The 19,924-nt window shown below is 36.3% G+C and overlaps 1 protein-coding gene and 1 pseudogene across 5 annotated transcripts in view; one reads left to right on the top strand and one right to left on the bottom strand.

Moving 5' to 3' along the window:
* Positions 1-4,631: 4,631 nt before the first annotated feature.
* On the top strand, positions 4,632-8,066 carry LOC137245835 (succinate-semialdehyde dehydrogenase [NADP(+)] GabD-like; annotated as a pseudogene).
* A 2,757-nt stretch (positions 8,067-10,823) lies between these two features.
* LOC137243174 (uncharacterized) overlaps positions 10,824-19,924 on the bottom strand; it is a 371,575-nt gene continuing 362,474 nt past the window's right edge. For all 5 annotated transcript variants that reach the window (XM_067770531.1, XM_067770532.1, XM_067770533.1 and 2 more), the window contains exon 10: positions 10,824-16,652. In XM_067770531.1, coding sequence (XP_067626632.1) covers positions 15,098-16,652 — 1,555 coding nt within the window. In that variant the 3' untranslated portion in view covers positions 10,824-15,097. The remainder of the gene's footprint in view (positions 16,653-19,924) is intronic.

Genomic DNA, 19,924 nt, shown 5'->3' with positions numbered 1-19,924 from the left:
ATTTTTTTTAATTTCTTTTCTATTACTAAGTTAAATAAATATTTTCATTTACATATGTTCTGACTAAATAAATTTCTAAAGAGAAAAATAAACTCCAAAAAGAAAAAACATAGGCATTTCAAAGTGGGATTTTTCAAAATTTGCCCCTACGACCCAAAGGGGGGAGGGGGGGGGGCATCAGCATTCGTTTTAGAGATATGGGTCCTTCAGCAAAGTTTCTTATTTTGATCCCTCGAATATGATATTCGCAGAGCATTGGGGCGATTTTTTTGCCTCCCCACAAATCGACCCGGCCTATTATGTACCTATTAAATATGTAGCTTAACAAAATAATTCGTTTTAATTTGTACAAAATTGCATAATTATATTCTGTGATTATTGTTATTAAATTCATGCACCCAGAAATTCAACACAAACCATTTTGCATGTAAATTTCATATTTTTGCCTGTACGCAACTTTTATAGAATGAAGAAAAACAAAGAACTCCATGCATTATAATCACTCGCTTAACCTACTTTCAGGCGCTCATATTTTGTTATGAACAATGCACGCAGCGCAGCAGCAGCAGCAGCTAAATAAGTTATTGTTTAGAAAGAGCGAAAATTGCTAATGCACCGTTATAAATAGACTCTCGTTCATGGCGTTCACACAAACGTACAAGATAATGAAAAACATAACTTACGCCCATAAAATTTACGCAAATATCACTTGAGAAATTTAAATTTATGTGCGCACATAAGAACTTAATCCCAAAATTATGCTATGAATAATAATGCTAAGTAAGAACATGTTATCGATGGCAGGAGCAGCATTTTGGTGCTAACTTAAAGTGTAGCTTTAGAAACATCGAATACCAAATTATATCGAAGCTATACTACTTCCACAAATACTTGAGAGGATCAGCAATAGTTGAACGGATGTAGACTCGTGCGGAAACTGTAGATTGACAGAGAGCAACCGAGCTCGTACTAGGAGGAGGCCAGTCGCTTATAATGAAAATATGAAACCTCTGGGTTGAATGCTGTAACTCTCGCTGTATACCAAAGCATTCGTTATGACAAATGATAAGCACTTTTTCTCGGACCAGAGTAGGACTGACGGCGGCGCCTATGCTCTCACACATTGTTCTTGAAGGAAATTGCTAATTGGAGGTTGCACCCTTTCACTTGTGGTTTAAGCCTTGAGAAAGAGCTTTCATCTTAAAAATCCAGTTCCGATACTTAGTTCAAAAATATCGTTTTATAACTATCGGGTAGAATATACCAGTATCGTGTCTCACATACATATATCAATAGGAAATAATATCCCAATGAAATGATTATTCCTATTGCTAAGGCGCAACGAGACTCCGCTAACGAGCTCACAAACTAATAATTATAAACATATGCACGAGAAGAAAAGTTAGTGTTGCGAACGCCAAAAATTATCGCCATACGCCCTCATAGCAATGCGTTGTCTTATCAGCGCGTTGGGAGTGCAAATGCACTTGGCAATTTCATATTTCAGTCCAAAAATTTATTTTATGCTAGAGTGACTTTGTGATTACATTAAAATGCGTACATATTCGCAAGTTTATTTGTTTATTATTTTCATTTGTTTTTGTTGTTGTTGATACAACAATTAAGTAGTGGGATGCATTTATAGGAATGTTCTTGCAATTGCGCTATTTGCCATGCAGGCGTGCGTTACTGCTCTTCTCTCTCTTTTTTACTTCCTCTTTCTCCCTCTCACAAGTTTAGTCCCGTATCTGACAAGTTAACTATGTTTGCTTATTTATTTATTTTTACAAACAATCTGGCAATACTAACCAACGAAGCGTTCAAACAAACATGCAAATAGCAATTGCAAGAATTTTGCGTTTGGCGCTCAATTGCTACAAAAACATTGTTATACAATAAACAAACAGTAAATGCCAACAACAATAATATGCAAGTTTAATTGTTGATTGTAGTTGCTGCGCTGCGTCGTACAGTGGGGTGAGTTGTAGGCAGGAAGTTAAAATGAGACCACTCCGACCGCTTCCAATGAACAAAGCGAGACAAAGTTTTGCTTATTGGGTCGTATATGTTAAAGAAAATATTCTAGTGGAAGAAGGATTATGCCCCTCAGTGGGCATTCACTTTTGTGCAACAACAACAAGCATTTCGCTTTGAGAGGAGGTGACAGATTGGGGCCTGGAATACTAGGAAAGACAACGTTTTTAAGACAAGTAGTACCTAGCGTCTTTGTCTCCGATATGGTGTTAAATATTTCTTTTTATAAGTTGTAGCATTGGTATGGTTTGGGCAAGACATTTGCTTCTGCGGCTTGACTACTTCTGTAATTCTAGGCTTGCCTTCAGCAAGAAGCTGCGATTATGTGGGAAGTCTCTTCACACACCTTGGCTGCTACGAACTGATAGGCCATGGGATTTAAGGGGTCGGTAAACAGAATATTAAGCTATATAGCTTCACAGCATATTCTTTTCTGTCAACATCACCTACTCGAGGCAAATACCGATACAAATATTTAGCATAAGAGGCAATGGCCACCCCAAGTTCCCTATAAAACTAGAGGGTTGATCAAGAAAGGTCAACGCGGTCGTATAAAAGCGTTCCAAAATGGTCAGGCTATTACTCTAATGGCGCTTTTTTATAGAACATTCAGATATGGATCTGGCAAAGAACCTTGAATACCGAATTTACCTACCCCCCCCCCCTATTTTTCTGGGGAAGGGTCCTACATTTAAAACATCAACAAAAAAATTCCGATATTTTAATAAGGCCCTGATCAATTAAGATTATCATTTTCCAATCAGGAGATAGCCAAGTATGAGGATGTTTTTATATAGAAGACTGATGCTACTAATGGCCAGATTTATAGCTATGGTAACGTCAACTACCTCCACATAGCCGATTATAGGTGTTACTTCGCAGGAGCTGGCCCGTAAAATATTATCAAAGGCTATTTGCTTTCCCACTCTCCCCTTTAAATAGCTAAGCTCGATGTTGTTGACGCCAGGAGAGGGAAGCGTTCGCTGGTAATTTTTGTTTACCATCATAATACAGGCTCCAATCTCGTAGTATACTTTCCCAGTTCATGCGTGGACACAGGTAAGCGATATTTTTAAGTACCTTGCTTTAATTAAGTTTCCTGTTTGATGGTTGCTCACAGGTATCGATGGCGGCAATTAAAGGGGTGTAGTTCCTTTTGCCAAAGATACTACACCATAATTTTACTATTCTTCGCTAATGTGTCAGAAGTTGCGATAGTTACGAAATCAGCCTTTGCATTAAGCGGTAACTTGTCTTATATGGGTCAGTACAGTTGAACGATGGCGATGGTGGCCTGCAGTAAAAAAATGTATACTCTGCGATACCACTGCAATAATTTACATTTCCACTTGGTGCTAGGGAGCAGGGAATCTAATATTTTCAAAGCTCAGCAGCAGATAATGTAGTTGCTGAAGTCAACCATATTCCTTCTCTATTCTAGAATGTAACAAAAAAAGGGTAGAAGAGTGGATATTTGCCCTTATCAGACGCCTGTTCAGCCATTTCATTATGTGGCACGGATTTTTGATTTTATATGGTTCTTACACTTAAAAATTTTAGAATTAAAATCTTATCCTGACTGTGAAAATGTCTGAAGGTTTGTTTGAGTTCTATGGAAGAGCTAAACGTGCTTGGAATTTTTGCAAATCTTCGATTACGAACGACTGCACTCTCTTTATGTTTCCAAAGGAATGAGAATGAGAAATCAACAAACCTCAAAATGTCCCACTGTTCATACTTTATTTAACTGTTAAACGGTTTTGTTGAACTTTTTGTTCATTTGCTTTTTTGCTTTCATTGCGGTTTTAAGTGCAGTCGGTTTTTGTTGTGCGTGTATATATTTAATTGTTGTTCTTGTTTTTGTGGCCACAACTTTATTATTTAAATAATTGTTGCATTTAGTATTTCGCAACATTTGCATATTCAGTTTTTGTTAATTCTCAATTTTTTTTCTTACTAATTTTTCGAAGTTGCTTATGTTAACTATTTGAATGGGATGTATTAATTCTGCATGTAGTTTATAACTGTAGTTTATGGAGGGAATTCAATGCGTAACTGTAATAATAATTTTAGTGGTAAAATGTTTGTAATGTTAATGTTAAATTTGTTGGTGCATTATACTCAGATGCAACTGAAATGTGTGTCTATGTTTTACCTGCAACCGATTCAGCTATAAGTTATACACTATGGCCAACAGAGGTGTGTGTCTCCGCTATTCAGTACAACCCGTTCTGTAGCTAGTTATTTAAATACGGCTAGTATTTTAAGTTAAAACTTAATATAACTTTTTCCCATGTCCATGTTCGAAATTCGGAAGAAGCGGAAAGAATTTATTAATTTTCTAGACGGACATATTTTTCTTACCATTTACTAAACAATGCCACCTATTTTTTGAAGTACAGGCTTTTCAATAATGATAGTTTTTACAGAGCAATAGTATTGGCCGAAGAATATACAACACATCGACACGCACTATATAAAAGAGAGTCGCCAGCTAGCGCTCACTTCACACATATAGTTAGTCAATAAGCAATAAAATGCAATTTAAAAAAAATTACGAATTATTTTTAGAGTGTTAAAAAACGCGCGAACATACTATGTTGCTCAATAATCAACGACTAAATTACCACCACTACGATGGCAGTACTCCTACCAACACAACCACAGTAACAATGGTGGTGCTGCCTACTATAAATCACTCGCCATAGCGAGAGAATGAGAACCCATCAATAATATCTGCCGCGAGAATAAAATGCAGGCGTTGAATTTGTAGTTGTGTATTGATAACGTGGCGTCAAACTCACATATATATCCACCAAGGAACCACCAACACCAATGACACCCGCCCTCCGCTTCATAAGGGTCCTTCTTGCTTAAGCAACAACATTGAGATTCGCCCTATAAACTTTCTTCTTTTGAAAAATAGTGGAAAGAATTTTAGATAATATTTATAGTAAATGTGGCTTGGGTAAGGGTTCTTTTTAGCTGAGCCCCCGGTAACGCGACTAGCCTTGTAAAGTTGAATTATACTTATGGCCGTTTTCTCATATGAACATTAAAATAAAACTGCGCTACAAAAACGAATTTTCTTCGCAATAATGTCTTTATCGAGCAGATAAATATTGAAGTTTTCTTAAGCCAACAGCCTGTTTAGGGTCCACGATGCCGCTGATACGCGAGTTAGTTGTGTACGTGTTGACTCGCCATCAAAACCAAATTCTTTTGATTTTAATGAGTCAGGCAGAGTCATATCTTTGTGGCTATACTAAAATATTATCACTCACACATCGACAATGACTCTTGACTCTGACTCTCTTTTTGGAAACTCTCTTAGACTTTTAATGACTTTTCAATTAGCTATGACATGAAATGCATAATAACTTTCGAGTTGGATGATATAGCAGAGCTTTAAGGATACTTTGTCTCTTTTTTCGCGCAAAAGACCCCTGCTAGGCACTTACTAGTGATACAGTTTATGTTTAAGAAGTAGATCTTAGTTACAAAATAAAAATTATTTCGTGAATAGTTAGATTTATTCCACCGCCAAGGACGTCACCATGTTAAATTTGTCATTTGAAAGCATCTGTGCATTGAATAGGAATAGTTCCGAACTAGCGCAAAACTATCGCGTTAAGAAACGTTCCTAGTTCTGGTTCCATGTCCTATCTGTACTTTCAACTATGAGACTTTTAAAATTATAGTTTTGAAATAGAAAACTGTGGCCCTGAAATTGTAGAAGCTTTTGATTAATCCCTTAAAATTCATATAGCTCAGACCTTAGCACTATTGGTACAAACGTTGCTACAAACTGTCTCGTTCTGGATCCGAATATATGCTCTCCTCCCTTGCCTTGCTCCTTCTGCACCTTGGTTACAGCTCCTCAGCTATTGATGCTTGCAGGGCGCTTTGCCATTGGATGGCAACTTCTTCCTCACCACCTCCCAACCGTTTCACTTTACACATACCTAGACTCCATTTCCTTATATTGTTTCTCTTGCTACTTTTCAGTATATTTGGCAGTAGAACGTTTTCGGTGTATTGGTACGATATTAACAATCAAGATTTTTGTTGGGACAGTTCTGAAATAGTGCTTCCGTTCTGTCGTTTGCGATAACTCTCGTACAAGCAATACGGGATAGAGTAATCCGCAATAATCATGGAAGTCTCTGGAAGGATGCTGAAATTAAGCGCAATTTCACTTATAATTGATCTCCTGGACGCCACTCGGCGCTAAATCGATTAAAGAATAATAATTTTCTCGGAACTAACAGTTTTTAGAAACTGAAGCAGAAAACGCGTTACAAACCCTATTGTCGGCAACCCTACAAACTTGTAACAAACGTCAAGTTCATGTTTTGAATGAACAAAAAAATATATGAAAAATAAACAGAAAATGTACATATTTTTTGAGTTTTCGTCTATTGCGATCTCAACAGAATTTGGTGCTCCGTGAATTCTTACAACAAAAATCCACAAATGGAAAAGACTCACTCTGGCTGTCTCAAGCCTATATTGATGGCAAGTGGATGGATGCTGCTAGCGGCGCAATGTTTGAAGTAAAAAATCCCGCCAACTCGGAAGTAATCGGCTGCATGCCGGAAATGACGGCCGATGAAGTACAAAAGGCCGTCGATGCGGCGCGTAAGGCATTTTACGCGCCTGAATGGCAACCAATAACAGCGCGAGAACGTTCACAACTGCTCAAGGTGAGTGCATTGTAGGAAGCGCTAGAGACTTGCAAAACTTTTATTTAGAGGGGTGTTTTGGTCTAGAATTGGTATACAGTGATCGCAGAACATGGAGACGAGCTCGCTAATATGATAACAACAGAATGCGGCAAACCTCTCGGAGAAAGGTTTTCTATTACAGCTTATGGGAATTCATTTGTGGAATATTTTGCTGAGGAGCACGTCGCATTGATGGTGAAATAATTCCTAGTCCCATGCGAAATCAGGAAATGTTGGTACTGCACCAGCCCATCGAGGTTGTGGGTCTCATAACACCATGGAACTTTCCGATGGCATTAGTTTAATCAAGTCAGCAGCGGCTATGGCGGCGGGTAATTAGATGTTGCAATATGGATTCAAAAATCAGATCCGAATTTCGATGATGCTATACAATTACTATAATTTCTTGTCCCTCTTCCAGGTTGCATTGTAATCGTCAAGCCTTCTGAGGACACTCCACTCACATGCCTTGCGCTTGCTAAACTTTGAAACGGCTTGCATACTTCCAGGCGTATTTAATGTAGTCACTACCATTAAACCTGCACCCATCGGGCAACTCTTTTGTTGTAGTCCAGTTGTGAGTGCAATCTCATTTACGGGCTCGACTGAGGTTAGTAAACTCTTGTTTCGCGAATCGGCGGGTCTGCTTAAACGTGTATCCTTGGAGCTTGGCGGCAACGCTGATATAGACAACGCCGTTAATGGCGCAATTACTTCAAAATTTCGCAGCACAAGACAGACGTGTGTCTCCTCGAATCGTTTCTACGTACAATCGTCTGTTTACCACGATTTCATTTCAAAACTGAAAGCAAAAGTAGAAGCACTTAAAATCGGTCCGGGACATGAAAAGGGTGTAGAAATTGGGCCACTCATTAATGAAGCGCAGCTCAAAAGAATTGAGTCGTTTATAAAACATGCACGATCCGGACATGCAAAAGTGTTGTGCGCTGGTACGCCCTTAAAATATAAAGGTGAACTCTACTATGCATCAACCATAATTACAGATGTGGATCGTACGGCGCGTAATTATCGTGAAGAAGTATTTGGTCCTGTTGTTATTGTAACTAAGTTGGAGACGGAAGAAGATGCTGATTGAAGGCAAATAATTCGTTGCGTGGTTTGGCAGCTTATTTCTATAGTCAGGATTTTGGACAGATATTTCGAGTAGCGCGTCGTCTTGAGGTCGGTACGGTTGATGTAAATGTAGGCCTGGAATCGGGTATTGGGCGTAAAGGAAGTCATTATGGCATACGTGAGTTTACTGAAATCAAATATATCTATATGGGTGGTCTTCAATATGATTGAAATTGGGTAAGCTTATTGAGTTTAATTATTAATAAGATGAATACTTGACTGAATATAATAAAATTTAATAAAACTTGGGTATTGCTTAAAATTAGGCAGCCGCTACATTCGATTTGAATAAAGTAATTGTTCCCCTTTCGTCTACAATGAGCAAAGAATATGGCGTCTCTCTTTCCTCGTTATCAATATCAACCGATAGCTGTGCGAGTTCCATAAAATGACTCGTACGTTTGTATCAATATGAGATTGATCAAAATACCACACACCTTCACCCATGCCACCTTCCAAAGCGAATTATGTCGCAGTTAGCCGATACGAGAACTGCCTTCATCACAGTATTTATTTCGCAATAGAAAACAAAGGCTTTGAGTACCTACACTTCATTTCCTATCTATTAATTTTGGATTTATCATTTATGTATATACGTCAATATTGCATTTTCAGGTCATACAAAATTTGTTTCATATCAAATGAAACTTTTTTTCAATTGAAAGTAAACTTTTTTCATTTTAAAGAAACTTTCTTCAAACCAATTCCCAGTTGTAAATGAATGCATGAAACAACGGTATTTGAGGCATGAATTGGAGCTATTCAAGCATGCTAGTATAACATACATTTATTTCTGTTCTACACGTATGTGTAGTTACTCCCTTTGTACCGCTGCTGTACGCATATGTTTGTATTAATACCGAATGCATACAAAAGCAAGAGAAAAACATTCATTGATACGTTTCATACGTATGAGAGCATTATGCCAATTTCACACAGAGGCTTAATGAAATAATTAGTCAAGTTTTCTACATTAAAGCCCTAATTGAACTCAATCTTCCGTACAAAATATAAATTCTTAATTATCTCATTATTGCTTTATTGAATGCTTAATCGAGTGAAAAATCCAGTCTGCTTTGCTTGGTGCTACGAATTTTATTATCAATGTAACAAATGACAATCAAAAATAAATTATTTTCAATAATTTACGAAAAATGGAAAAGCACGAACAAATTCAAAATTTTATTTTCGCTGCATTTGCTGCAAACGATAGATAACATGACTTTTTCTAAAATAGGCACATATTTGGTTAGGTGCAACATCTATGGATAGTTGCGCATGCATATTATTTTGATTGTATATATAGTTAAGATGGAAATGGCTGCTTTCCATTTTAACTATTATTTGTAAAAAGGAAATTTTTTTTTTTGGGGCTGCTCACAGATGTTCGCTAATGAAGCAAAAGGCTCTGTATGAAAAGGGAAACTTAATTTTTTCATTACATAGAATTGTGATTCGATTATGTTTTTGTGTGAAAACGGTATTACATACTTTTTCATGCTTTATGCATACAATTTATTTCAACTGGGTAAGTTTAAAAAAATAGTTTCATTTGATTTGAAGAAGTTTCCCCACTCAGCATTTAGATGATTAAATTTTCAATTTCCCTACATATAAATACAATTTGATTACTCTTTCTAAGTAAATAATGAGCTATCATACAATTGAACAATAGAAATAATCAAATATGAATACTTTTGATGATGAAAAACTGAAAAGCTATTTTCGATTACTTTCTGGAATCATTTTTGAAGTCCTTTGGTGATTAAATTTTAATATTTCATAAAAACCAACAAAAAAATAATCAAATATGCTTACCTTCGATGATCAAAAAGTCAATATAGTTTTTCAATCACATTTTGGGATCATATTTGAATCAAATGTGTTTACTTTAGGTGATCAAAAATTTATAATCATTTTTAATTCAGCTTTCTGAATCTTTTCTGACTATATTTGTTGACTGAATAATGAGTTTTATACTTGTTAAAATTTGACTTTTCATTGAAAATCTTGTTTTTTCACATACACACATTTTTTCAATCATGAAGTACAGAAAAAATATGTATATAAAATTTTTATTATTAAGACATTCTTTAAGACAATGAAATGCAAATGCTGCTCTTGCCCGAAGATTTCCCCAACCATTTCTCCACCTTCAGCTTCCCGGAAAATATATAATAGTTGGACAATACAAAAGTTGTGAGCTATTTGACCAGGTAAGTGAAACTCTCTTGACATATGTATGTACCTGGATATGTCTTCAACATCCCGTAACGTATCGTATTTTAAGATACTGACGATCATAGCAGATGCTGGATGTTGTAGTCGAGGTGTATATCGGTCAAGTTTATTTGCGAGTGAGCAGTGGTTCAAATAGCTCACTTCCGCATGCTTTCCTCCCCTGGTGAAATAAGATTACTATGTAGTATCTTATTTTGAATGAGATATGAAGAATAAATGCATCATAATCGCATTCAAAAATGAATCGAAAATCTTAACCAAAACGATTGAAATATGCTCACGAATATGATCAGAAAATGATTATGAAAAGTAATCAAATATTACTCTAAAACAATTAAAGCTTAATTTTACAATGATATCAAATATGAATAAAAAGCGTTTCGAAATATGAATCATAAATGATTTTTCAAGAATAATCACATTTATGCTACATTTTTCTCCCGACGATACATTTATTTTCGAACAGAAAATGCTTTTAAATTTGAACGTTTTTAATCATCTTGGGGTATGGTATTTAAATATTTTTTAATCAAAATTTTCAAAAATTGCTGGCTGGGTCATTCGAGCTGAAAATACTACATCTGGTATGCAAAATGCTGCACAATAAACGGGTACTTACCTCCCGTATTTCATTTAAAACATCTTTTCCACACAAAATATTAGTTTTGGTTTTTTAATTTGTTTGAAATCACTTTATTACTAATTTTACATATTTACTCTAAAATAATATATATTTATATATATGCACTTGTTTGTGTATTATGCTTAACTACATATATTTTTATTATTATTATTTTTCAATTGTGTATATTATTTGGTTTTTATTTAATTTTTCTTGTTTCTTGTGCTTCTTGGTTCTTTTTTTGTTTTGTTTTATTTACCCATACATTTTGTGTTTTGCTTACCTAATTATTATTCATAATCATATATTTATTTACTACTTTAAATTTATTTCCTCCCTTGGTTTTTATTTCATTTATAATTCTATTGGGTTTTTACAATTTACGGTGTACGAATTATTTCTGAATTCAAAATTTTGTTACAATTTTTCAATTCACATTTTACGGTTTTTTTATTGGCTTATTTGGTGCTATTGTTTTTAATTATTGTTTTTATTTTATTTTTTTATTCGTTATATATATATATATTTTTTTTGTCTTAGCGCTGCACTTTCATTTATATCATAAATGTGCTATATAGACATGGAAAAGGGTTATTAAGATGAGTGAGTTTGATTAATCTTACAAATAATTGGTTGAGTTTTATTGAGTTGAAATTTATTAATCTCCCTAGCTTGAACAGCACAATCGTTGAGTCGACGAAAGACGTCCCAATCCGTTTGGGGGAAGTCAAAAGGAGACAGGAGTTGCATAAGATACATCAAGCTGGAAAGTCGTGGACATAAGCGCGGGGCTGCACAATTTCAAAATATTAGACTCACAAAGTGGCTCATAGCTCTGAAGGAAGAGGAACTAAGCTTACGATGAGCATACTGACTTGACACTGCCTCGTCAGCAACAGCAAGTATAGGAAGTGTGAGCTGCAGGAAGAAACGGTTGAGCAAGTGCTGTATTCATATCCTGCGCTCGCCAGGTAAAGGCTCCAGCTATTAGAGGCGGCAGAATTGCCATAACACGAGGCAGTAATTAAGCTGAATCCTAGAAAACTGCTAGTATTTGCCAAAAGTATGGAGTTATTCTATAAGCTAAGTCCTGGCACCCGATTGGAGTTCTTTCGTTTGGCCGTCAAACAATCTCTATTAACACTATGGACACATTCTGTATATGTGAGGTCTTTATTGGCCGGCCAGTTCAACCTAACCCAATCTAGCTTGACCAGTCGTAGAGAGATACTTGGAGTAATTTTTGTGATCAAACTAGTAAACGGTTTGGTCTCTAGTCCGTTTCTGCTAAGCGTGTATAACTTTGAGATTCTTTTTCGGTCAACTGGATATTTTAAGCCTCTTTTCCTTAAAGAATGCAGTACAAATTTTACATTAAATGTGCCCTTTGGCAGTCCGTGTCTGTTAACTTGCCCCGTACACACTCACTTAAGTGCTTTTGAGAGTTCTGAACCGCTTTTTAGCATTAAACAATCTATTTTTTCTTCTCTTTCTCAATATTTAGAAATCTGGTGATATTTCTTTACAAACTTTTCGGAATTTACAAAGTGTTTATATGTCAGTAGTACTTAATCTAGCTAAGCAGTTTAGATCTTGACGCATAACAAATTCATGCCTTTCAAAGACTTGGCCCTCGTGTCGGTTGGGCGGGCTTTGGAATAATCATTATTATTATTAAAAAAAACCATAGATTCTTATTCACTACATTAAAATACATATCGATGTGCGTGAGGATTAAAGTTACAGACCACATTTTTTTTATATATGTATAATTCGTACTCATGATTAATTTGAAATAAAAATTAACTGCTACAGCTAAAAAGGTCATCTTTTAACCAAAATTTTTCAGTGTGAATCAACTCTATTACAGAAAGTTGAAGTACTTTTTGTTATTTGTGTACAAATCTAATAAGTGGCATTACTTTGTTCTTAGCTATTTTTTATATTATTTAAAATATTACAAAATGGCTAAATTAAAAAATTTCATTCAAAAATTATAAAATACAAAGTTTTTGGCAACATTGGCAGTTGATGTTTGCAGGACAGTTATGACATTTTAGAATTTTTTTGATTTAAAAATAAATGCATTGCGCTATAACCTTCCGAGAGATTTTAGGCCGAGCTGCTCTTCCAATTTACGTCGCGCTCCTTTAATTTTTCCTACAAATTGGCGGGGCGAAGCAAACTTGTCTTACGCCGACTCTGAACGGCATCAGTGAGGCAGATGAGTTTTCACTGAGAAGCTTTTCATGACAGAAGGGCATACATAGTGTTTCCAAAATCACTTCCGACTGGCGACCCCTACTGAAATTGAAAAAAACGTTTTTTATGAATTTTTGATGCTACTTTGCCCGGAAGTTGAACCCAAGATCTTCGGAGCACGCTACCACCACACCACCGTAGCCGCTACTTTTTGATTTGAATTTTTTAATTTGTAATAAGCAGTAAAGTTTAGATTTTTTGAAAGTAACAGAGCACTATTAATAATATAATATGAAATATGAAATAAATGCCATTAAGGCTCGTTTACCTTTGTCCCAATGGATGAAACGTACCTATAATGTACCAAACTCTTTAAGGGGAAGGTACCTGTACCTAAATGTTTCGGTTGGTTGATGCCATTGTCAAGGCAAAGGTTCACATCACCGAAATACAGGAAATACGAATCACGGGAAAAATCAGAAGGACGGTGAAGCTTTGCGATGTCTGCTACAGCGACCATATGAACAAGAGTGCGATTATTATTCTGGTATTTAATTTGTGATGGGAGTGAGATTTCGTCATCAGTGCGCGAGGTATTTCTTCTGTAGTTCTTCATCAATATAAAGCCTTATTGCACTTTATTTGAGAAACTAGCAGAAAAGGAAGAGTAATCGCGAAAAGTGCCACAAGCGCAAATTTATGCAAGAAATAACTTCTTACAGTTAACAGTCCCCGGGTAATTGATTTTGATAAGCCAAAAAAAATACAGAAAAAAGATTTGTCCAAAACAGATTCCAGCATTAAAAGATACATCATGCTACTTCGTTGTCGCCTGAACGAAGAACACAAAATCAAATCGAGCACGTCATGTTTGACGCACGACAAAGCTCCGGATAGCTGATGATACTCTCACTGCCTTCTCACACGTGCTGGGTTATTTTCGTAAGAAAATAGAGGAGTATGAGCTTAGACGCAAGGACTAACCGGAATGCTTGTGAGGTTTCAAAATACTTATGGTCATATTTGTGTAGGTAATCAATAGTCTGGCAAAGGTTGGGAAGTTGAATCTTTCGCTTCGTCTTAAGTGTTTCAGAGAAAGAAAGTGGTTCATTGAGAACTACTAATATGTTATACGGTTGGACGTATGTGCTGCCACTCGTCACTCACTGAGGGCATACAAAACGGGTAAAAATTTCTGTGTGGGAGTTTTCGACGCACTCCTTCTAGTTTGTGAAATTATCTGGATAATGATTATTATGATTCGATTAAATATGACTCGAGTTTGGCAACAGTTAGATATGTTTGTAGGTTGTTAGTTGTGCTTACAGAAATCAGTCTCAGAAAATTTTCCACCGGGCGGTTCTAATGTCGATTTACCCAGGAAAACAGCATCTGACTTGTCTCAAAATTAGAGTTTACGTAAAAGAGTAGGAAAGAAAAGATATTACAAATATTGATAAGTCTTGATGAATTTCGCTGGCTAGCAGTATTAAGATTACGACTCATTTACACTACTTCTTCGTATATGGAAAAATTGGATTTTCGTTATTGTGCCGAAAATTGGTTCTTTCTTAATTTCATATAAATAGCTTTGGCTTATGTGAAGTCATGAAAGCACAGTAAGTCGTCACAAACTATGTGTATATGTATGTGCCGGCCTAGCGCATTATGTAAGTGCTTTCATATTTTAAACTTCGGTTGTTATCAAACTGAGCTACAAATACAAAAGTTTCCATACGTCTTACAATCTTATTTGTCTACTATCTTATGAGTATCAATTAGAATTTTTGGTTTATTTATTTTATACCCTTATCAACCAACTTTCACTGAATATATCTACTATTTAGCAGGCAACTATATTTTCGCTCAGTGGGTATTCCAAAAAGGTACAATACTTAAGTGTAAAAATGGATTAAACAAACTTAACACTTATTATGTTCACACTCAATTAAATGTATGCCGAAGTAATTTGACGCTTCGGTTTAAAAGTTTAATGTATTAATTCTACATACTTTCTACTTATATAATCTCTACACACCTACGCAGAGCATCAGCGCTCGACCAGTGCTTGCCCCGCTGCGCACAATTACTACACCTGCGCGCCAAGCGGTTTGCTATGCAACCACAACTCGTACCTCTAGTAGCTGCTGTGATAGGCATGACCCGGCCCCCGACACATACGACACAATATCGCCACGAATAACGTCAATACCAAACTCAAACCAAGCGTAATAAATATTAGTTTGCCATAAGGCAAATCACTTAAATCATGACGCAGGCAAATCTCAGGCGATTCATCATGCAATACAAGATCTTTGTAATCGTGCGCACGATGCAAAAGACCGAGTTGCTCCAAATTCCACTCAATGTGCCGCGTTAGTTGAGTCATCGTAGAGATATGCGTCACATTCGGACAATTATCGACACCGTTGCACAACAGATGGCGCGGTATGCAGACTTCAGTGTCGCCGGGACAACGGAAATCACAGCCGCCATCCTGTAACAACGACGATGCCAAACTACCATCGGGATTGCGTGGCAAATGGAACAGTTCGGTCCAAACTAAACGGAAGGCATTCTTACCCGGCTGCCCATCGCCGGTATATTGTATTAGCACAGGCAGTGGTTCTTGATCGGTGCCGAGCGCACCCAAATCTGCTGCAGATAGTATGGGTAAATCACGTGCTAGCGAAATATTCTCTGGGCACATAATGAAACGTGGCTCCAGACGTCCTGCTAGATAAACTTCAATTTTAGCGCTTTCACATGTACGATCTGAAAAACGCGCTTTCTCCAAATTCAACCATAGATCGCGTTGTGCCGCTACTTTCAGTTCCCAAATGCACTTTTCGCGACGATAATGATGCTCAGGCACAGCGGCCATTGGGCCCGCCGCCATAGCCAATGCTTTTTTAAATGGAAATACTAGCTCGCCATCGGGCGATGGTCCCAGCGTGATGGGACCACATAGCGGTCCGTGCGCAAACTCATAAGACGCCTCGAATAGTGGATTGGGATTCTTGAAATAGGACGTTATCGCATGTTGCCCTTGCACAATCATTTCCAAGTTCATTTGATCCGCTGAAGAGATTACGCGCACTGCGCGGGGTATATTATCACAAAAGCAAGCGAGATTATTTTGAAACTTTTCACGCTCTTCCCATATGACCAATTTGTCGACGCGTTCCTCATGACAACGCGTACAGGCATTGTTGTTGTAAGGCAATTCTTTGAATGACACGGAAGTGACCTCGATGACAGCGCGCGCATAGAGGCGTCGATCTGTTACGAATTTATATTGACAGCGTACATCAGAGCCGCCAGTACGTTTAAAGATGAGCGAGTTCATTGGTGAACGTATTTTACCACCAGGATGCTTCCAAGCGTACATAACCTCATCGCAGAGTGTATTCGGTACAGGATCACCGAAGTGTGTGTTATTAAAGAAGTCGTAGTGCGCCCAATAGTAAAGCGAGGACCCACTATAGGCACCCGTTTTGGAATCAAATTGTACATAGAGCGAAGGACTGGTACTCACGAAATCCACCTTTTCCATGGGTCTTGAGAATGTGTCGCAAAAAGTTTTGATAATGCGCGCTGGATCGGGATGATCAGAGTCGTATATGGTTAGTGATTCGCCGCAGTCGCCATCATATTTGAGTATGGGTGATTCGATGCGATTGATGCGAAAACTGGAATGAGAAAGAAGGGACTGTTAGAAGGTGATTTCAATACACTAAAATTATAATTATATGTATGCAATTGTATTTTTGAATGCTGTACTTATGTATTCCTCCCCCTAAGATTAAATTTGCAGCAGCATAAAAGCAATCTATGATGCCTTGCCCTTGATTAAGATATCGATCTGCGGCGCGTACTGAGTTATTCGTAGGCTAAGAACACTTGAACTGCGAGTCGTCTGGTGCAATCTTTTGAAAATTGACACTGAGGATGGCACAACACTGAAACCTGTTTGCCTCCAAATCAAATCTCAAATATAATGATCGAAGGATTAGTTCCAAAATACTGTTTTTCGCTTCAACTTTTGCAAGTAGCCCATGACTTTGGTGGTATCTCCTTCATACCATCTTTGGGTATATTTTAAAGCTCCACACCGTCGGAAGTGGAGAGAAGGGAAAAGTTTTATATTTTCGCCTTAGAGCCTCAAAAGCCAGTATCTGTGATAAGATAGCCTACGCTGTTCTCCTGGTATGAAAAGTGGAAAAGAAGCACATAGAAAGTGATTTTATAATCGAAGAGAGTTATTTTAGATCAGAAGCGGGACTCAGTTTTGTATAAACCATGAAAAAGTAGTTCTTATTTTTCACAACAAATTCTTCTTTCCCGAAGCTTATGTTCAACCAAAGAATCATGTGTCATCAACTTGTTATAGCATATAATCCCTTAAATTTATACACTCAACCCAAATATTCATATGTGGCACGGTATTTTATGTGGAATATGGAGTGAACCATCCACACTATTTCCACTTCGCCAACACCGCTTGGGTGATTGGATGATGCGGCAAACGCCAGTGCATAACGTGAGAAAATGGTGAGTGAGAGTGTTCAAAAGTTTACTTTTTCTTTTAATAAAATTGCATAAGATATGACACACGAACGTGCATAAGCACTATGCGCGTATGGATATGTATATACATATAAATCTACATAGGTTCATATATATATATGAAGGTCCTGTGAGTTGGCACTTTATTGAGAATACACGCCCAACAAATCCACTCAGATGGTACCTAGATTATGAGTAGAATGTGTAGAAGGCGTAAAAGCTGATGTTGCTGAGGTTGATGCTATAGTACTGAGCTCAGACCGAAACTTTGAGCTGCCCTTAAGCCTATTGGGAGGGGTGAACTGCCTGAAAGTATTGTATAAAGGTGCGGTAGCCTAAAGGTGTGGGTGTAGTGACACTGGTAACTAAAATAGTCAAGCAAATCTAGGTGGCTCATTGCAGTACACGAAAAGCATAAAGAAACATATGCGCACGTGTGTGTGAGTCTCAAATTACAGCGTGATGACCCTGTGATATAGCAATACACAATTTTGTGAACAGTCTTGCACGCAAAGAGATTTTGGAAGTTATTTTGTAGTTGCATATGTAGCTGTAGGTGAGTTTATATGTTGCATGTCATCATAAGCTGCCTACAAACTGGATTATAAGGATATAGGTATATATAGTAGCACAAAAGCATATAACGGCATGCAGCCGACAGTTATGCCTATTTAACTACACTACTCTATACATATATACTATATAGTTGCTCAAGGTCTGTTACGTGGTTCGTAAGATGCTGTAAAGACCGCTTAACACAGCTTTGTGTAAGAAGTTTGTGTAGTCTAAATGCTATTAGTATACATTTACTCCCTTTTATATACATAGTCGTAAATATTTTTGTTGAGCACGCGAAATTCAGTTAACTCGGCATGAGCGGTGAAAATAAAGTTGTAATGAAATTTTGTAACTTCGCTATGTGACACAATTGGTCACAGTAAAATTGCTCAAACATTTTTAACGAAAACGCTTATTTTGTTACGAAACGCATACAAATTTAAGTTTCTATGCGATGTTCGAAACTGTTTGGGCTTGAAATGAAACTTTTCAAAATAAATGAAACGTTTGGAATTTTCGAAACACTATATAGTTCTAATGCCTCCTTGTTTTAAGTGAAATTGCTTCAAAGTTATTTATGTGACAATTTTGGTCTCAGTGATTCTTCTTTCTCGTTACGAAATCCTCATATTTGGACCAAGGAAATATGTGGGATTTTAAAAACAAAACAAAAAAACAAACAAAATCGAAAAAAAACACATATACGTAAGGCTATGCTTTTTGCTCTTAGCAAATTTTTCAAATAAATTGAAATGTTTGGAATTTTTGGAACACTGCATTATTTTACATGCAGTGAAACTGTCAACCAATCAAAAAATAAAGAATTTACCATTTCTCTTGGAGTTTTACTGCCTAAGCCATATATTTTAGTCAAAGAGAATATTCATTATGTGCTATACATTTTTTGAACTCTTAATGAACCGTTTTAACTTAAATAAAACGCTTGGTCTCAAATGAAATGAAATGGAATTTTCGAAACACTGCATTTCTTTACTGCCTCCTATGCTTATAATATCCGCTTGTTTTCAGAAATCTCTTTATCAAAGGACTTCAGCGTAATTGAAATGATCAGAAATATCGCAACCGTTATTTAACAACAAATTTGACGAATAATGGCCGTTTATTTAACAAAACGCTGAAGTTAATTTATATGGCAAAAAGATCGTATGTCGTTTTTGTTTTTTGGAAATACGTTTCATTAATTGCTTCATTATGTACCTTAATTATTTAGTTTTTTTTTTTTTTCGAAACATTTTAGTTCTCTTATTCTTTTCTAGTTTTATAGAAAAATGTTTCAAAAGATGCTTTCATTTTCATAACTTTTCTTATTCAAGAAACAAGTGAAATTTTCGAAACATCAGTTTAAATTGCAAAAGCTTAAGTATTTAGTTTCATTTTTTGACTCGAACAATTTTTGTGCTCAAAGGAAATAAATGGAACTTTAGAAACACCGAATTTTTTTTATCTTTTGAATTTAAATTTTATATATGGATTTAAAAAACAAGTGAAAACCAGTTTGCTATGTATAAAGTTAATTGGTAAGTATTTTGCCGGAATGGAATGATTTGAATTTTCGAAACACAGAAGTTATTTTTTTGCTTTTATTTAAATCTTCTATTTTCGTTGAAGAAACATTTGAAATTTTCGAAACATACATTTTTTATGAAATAAAACTAAGGAAATTATTTTATATTGGGATGAATAGAATTTACAGAATATTCAAGACTTCCCAAAAAAAGAATATCTAATAATATTTTCAGCACCTCTGAACATTGTTGGACCACATTTTGTATTTTCTGATGTTCTTCGCACATTTTCTGCCACACATATACATATA

This window comes from Eurosta solidaginis, chromosome 3 (assembly GCF_040869045.1).
Source record: "Eurosta solidaginis isolate ZX-2024a chromosome 3, ASM4086904v1, whole genome shotgun sequence".
Taxonomy (NCBI): domain Eukaryota; kingdom Metazoa; phylum Arthropoda; class Insecta; order Diptera; family Tephritidae; genus Eurosta; species Eurosta solidaginis.
Note: the sequence above shows the minus strand (reverse complement) of the source record. Positions and strands in the feature narration are given on the sequence as shown.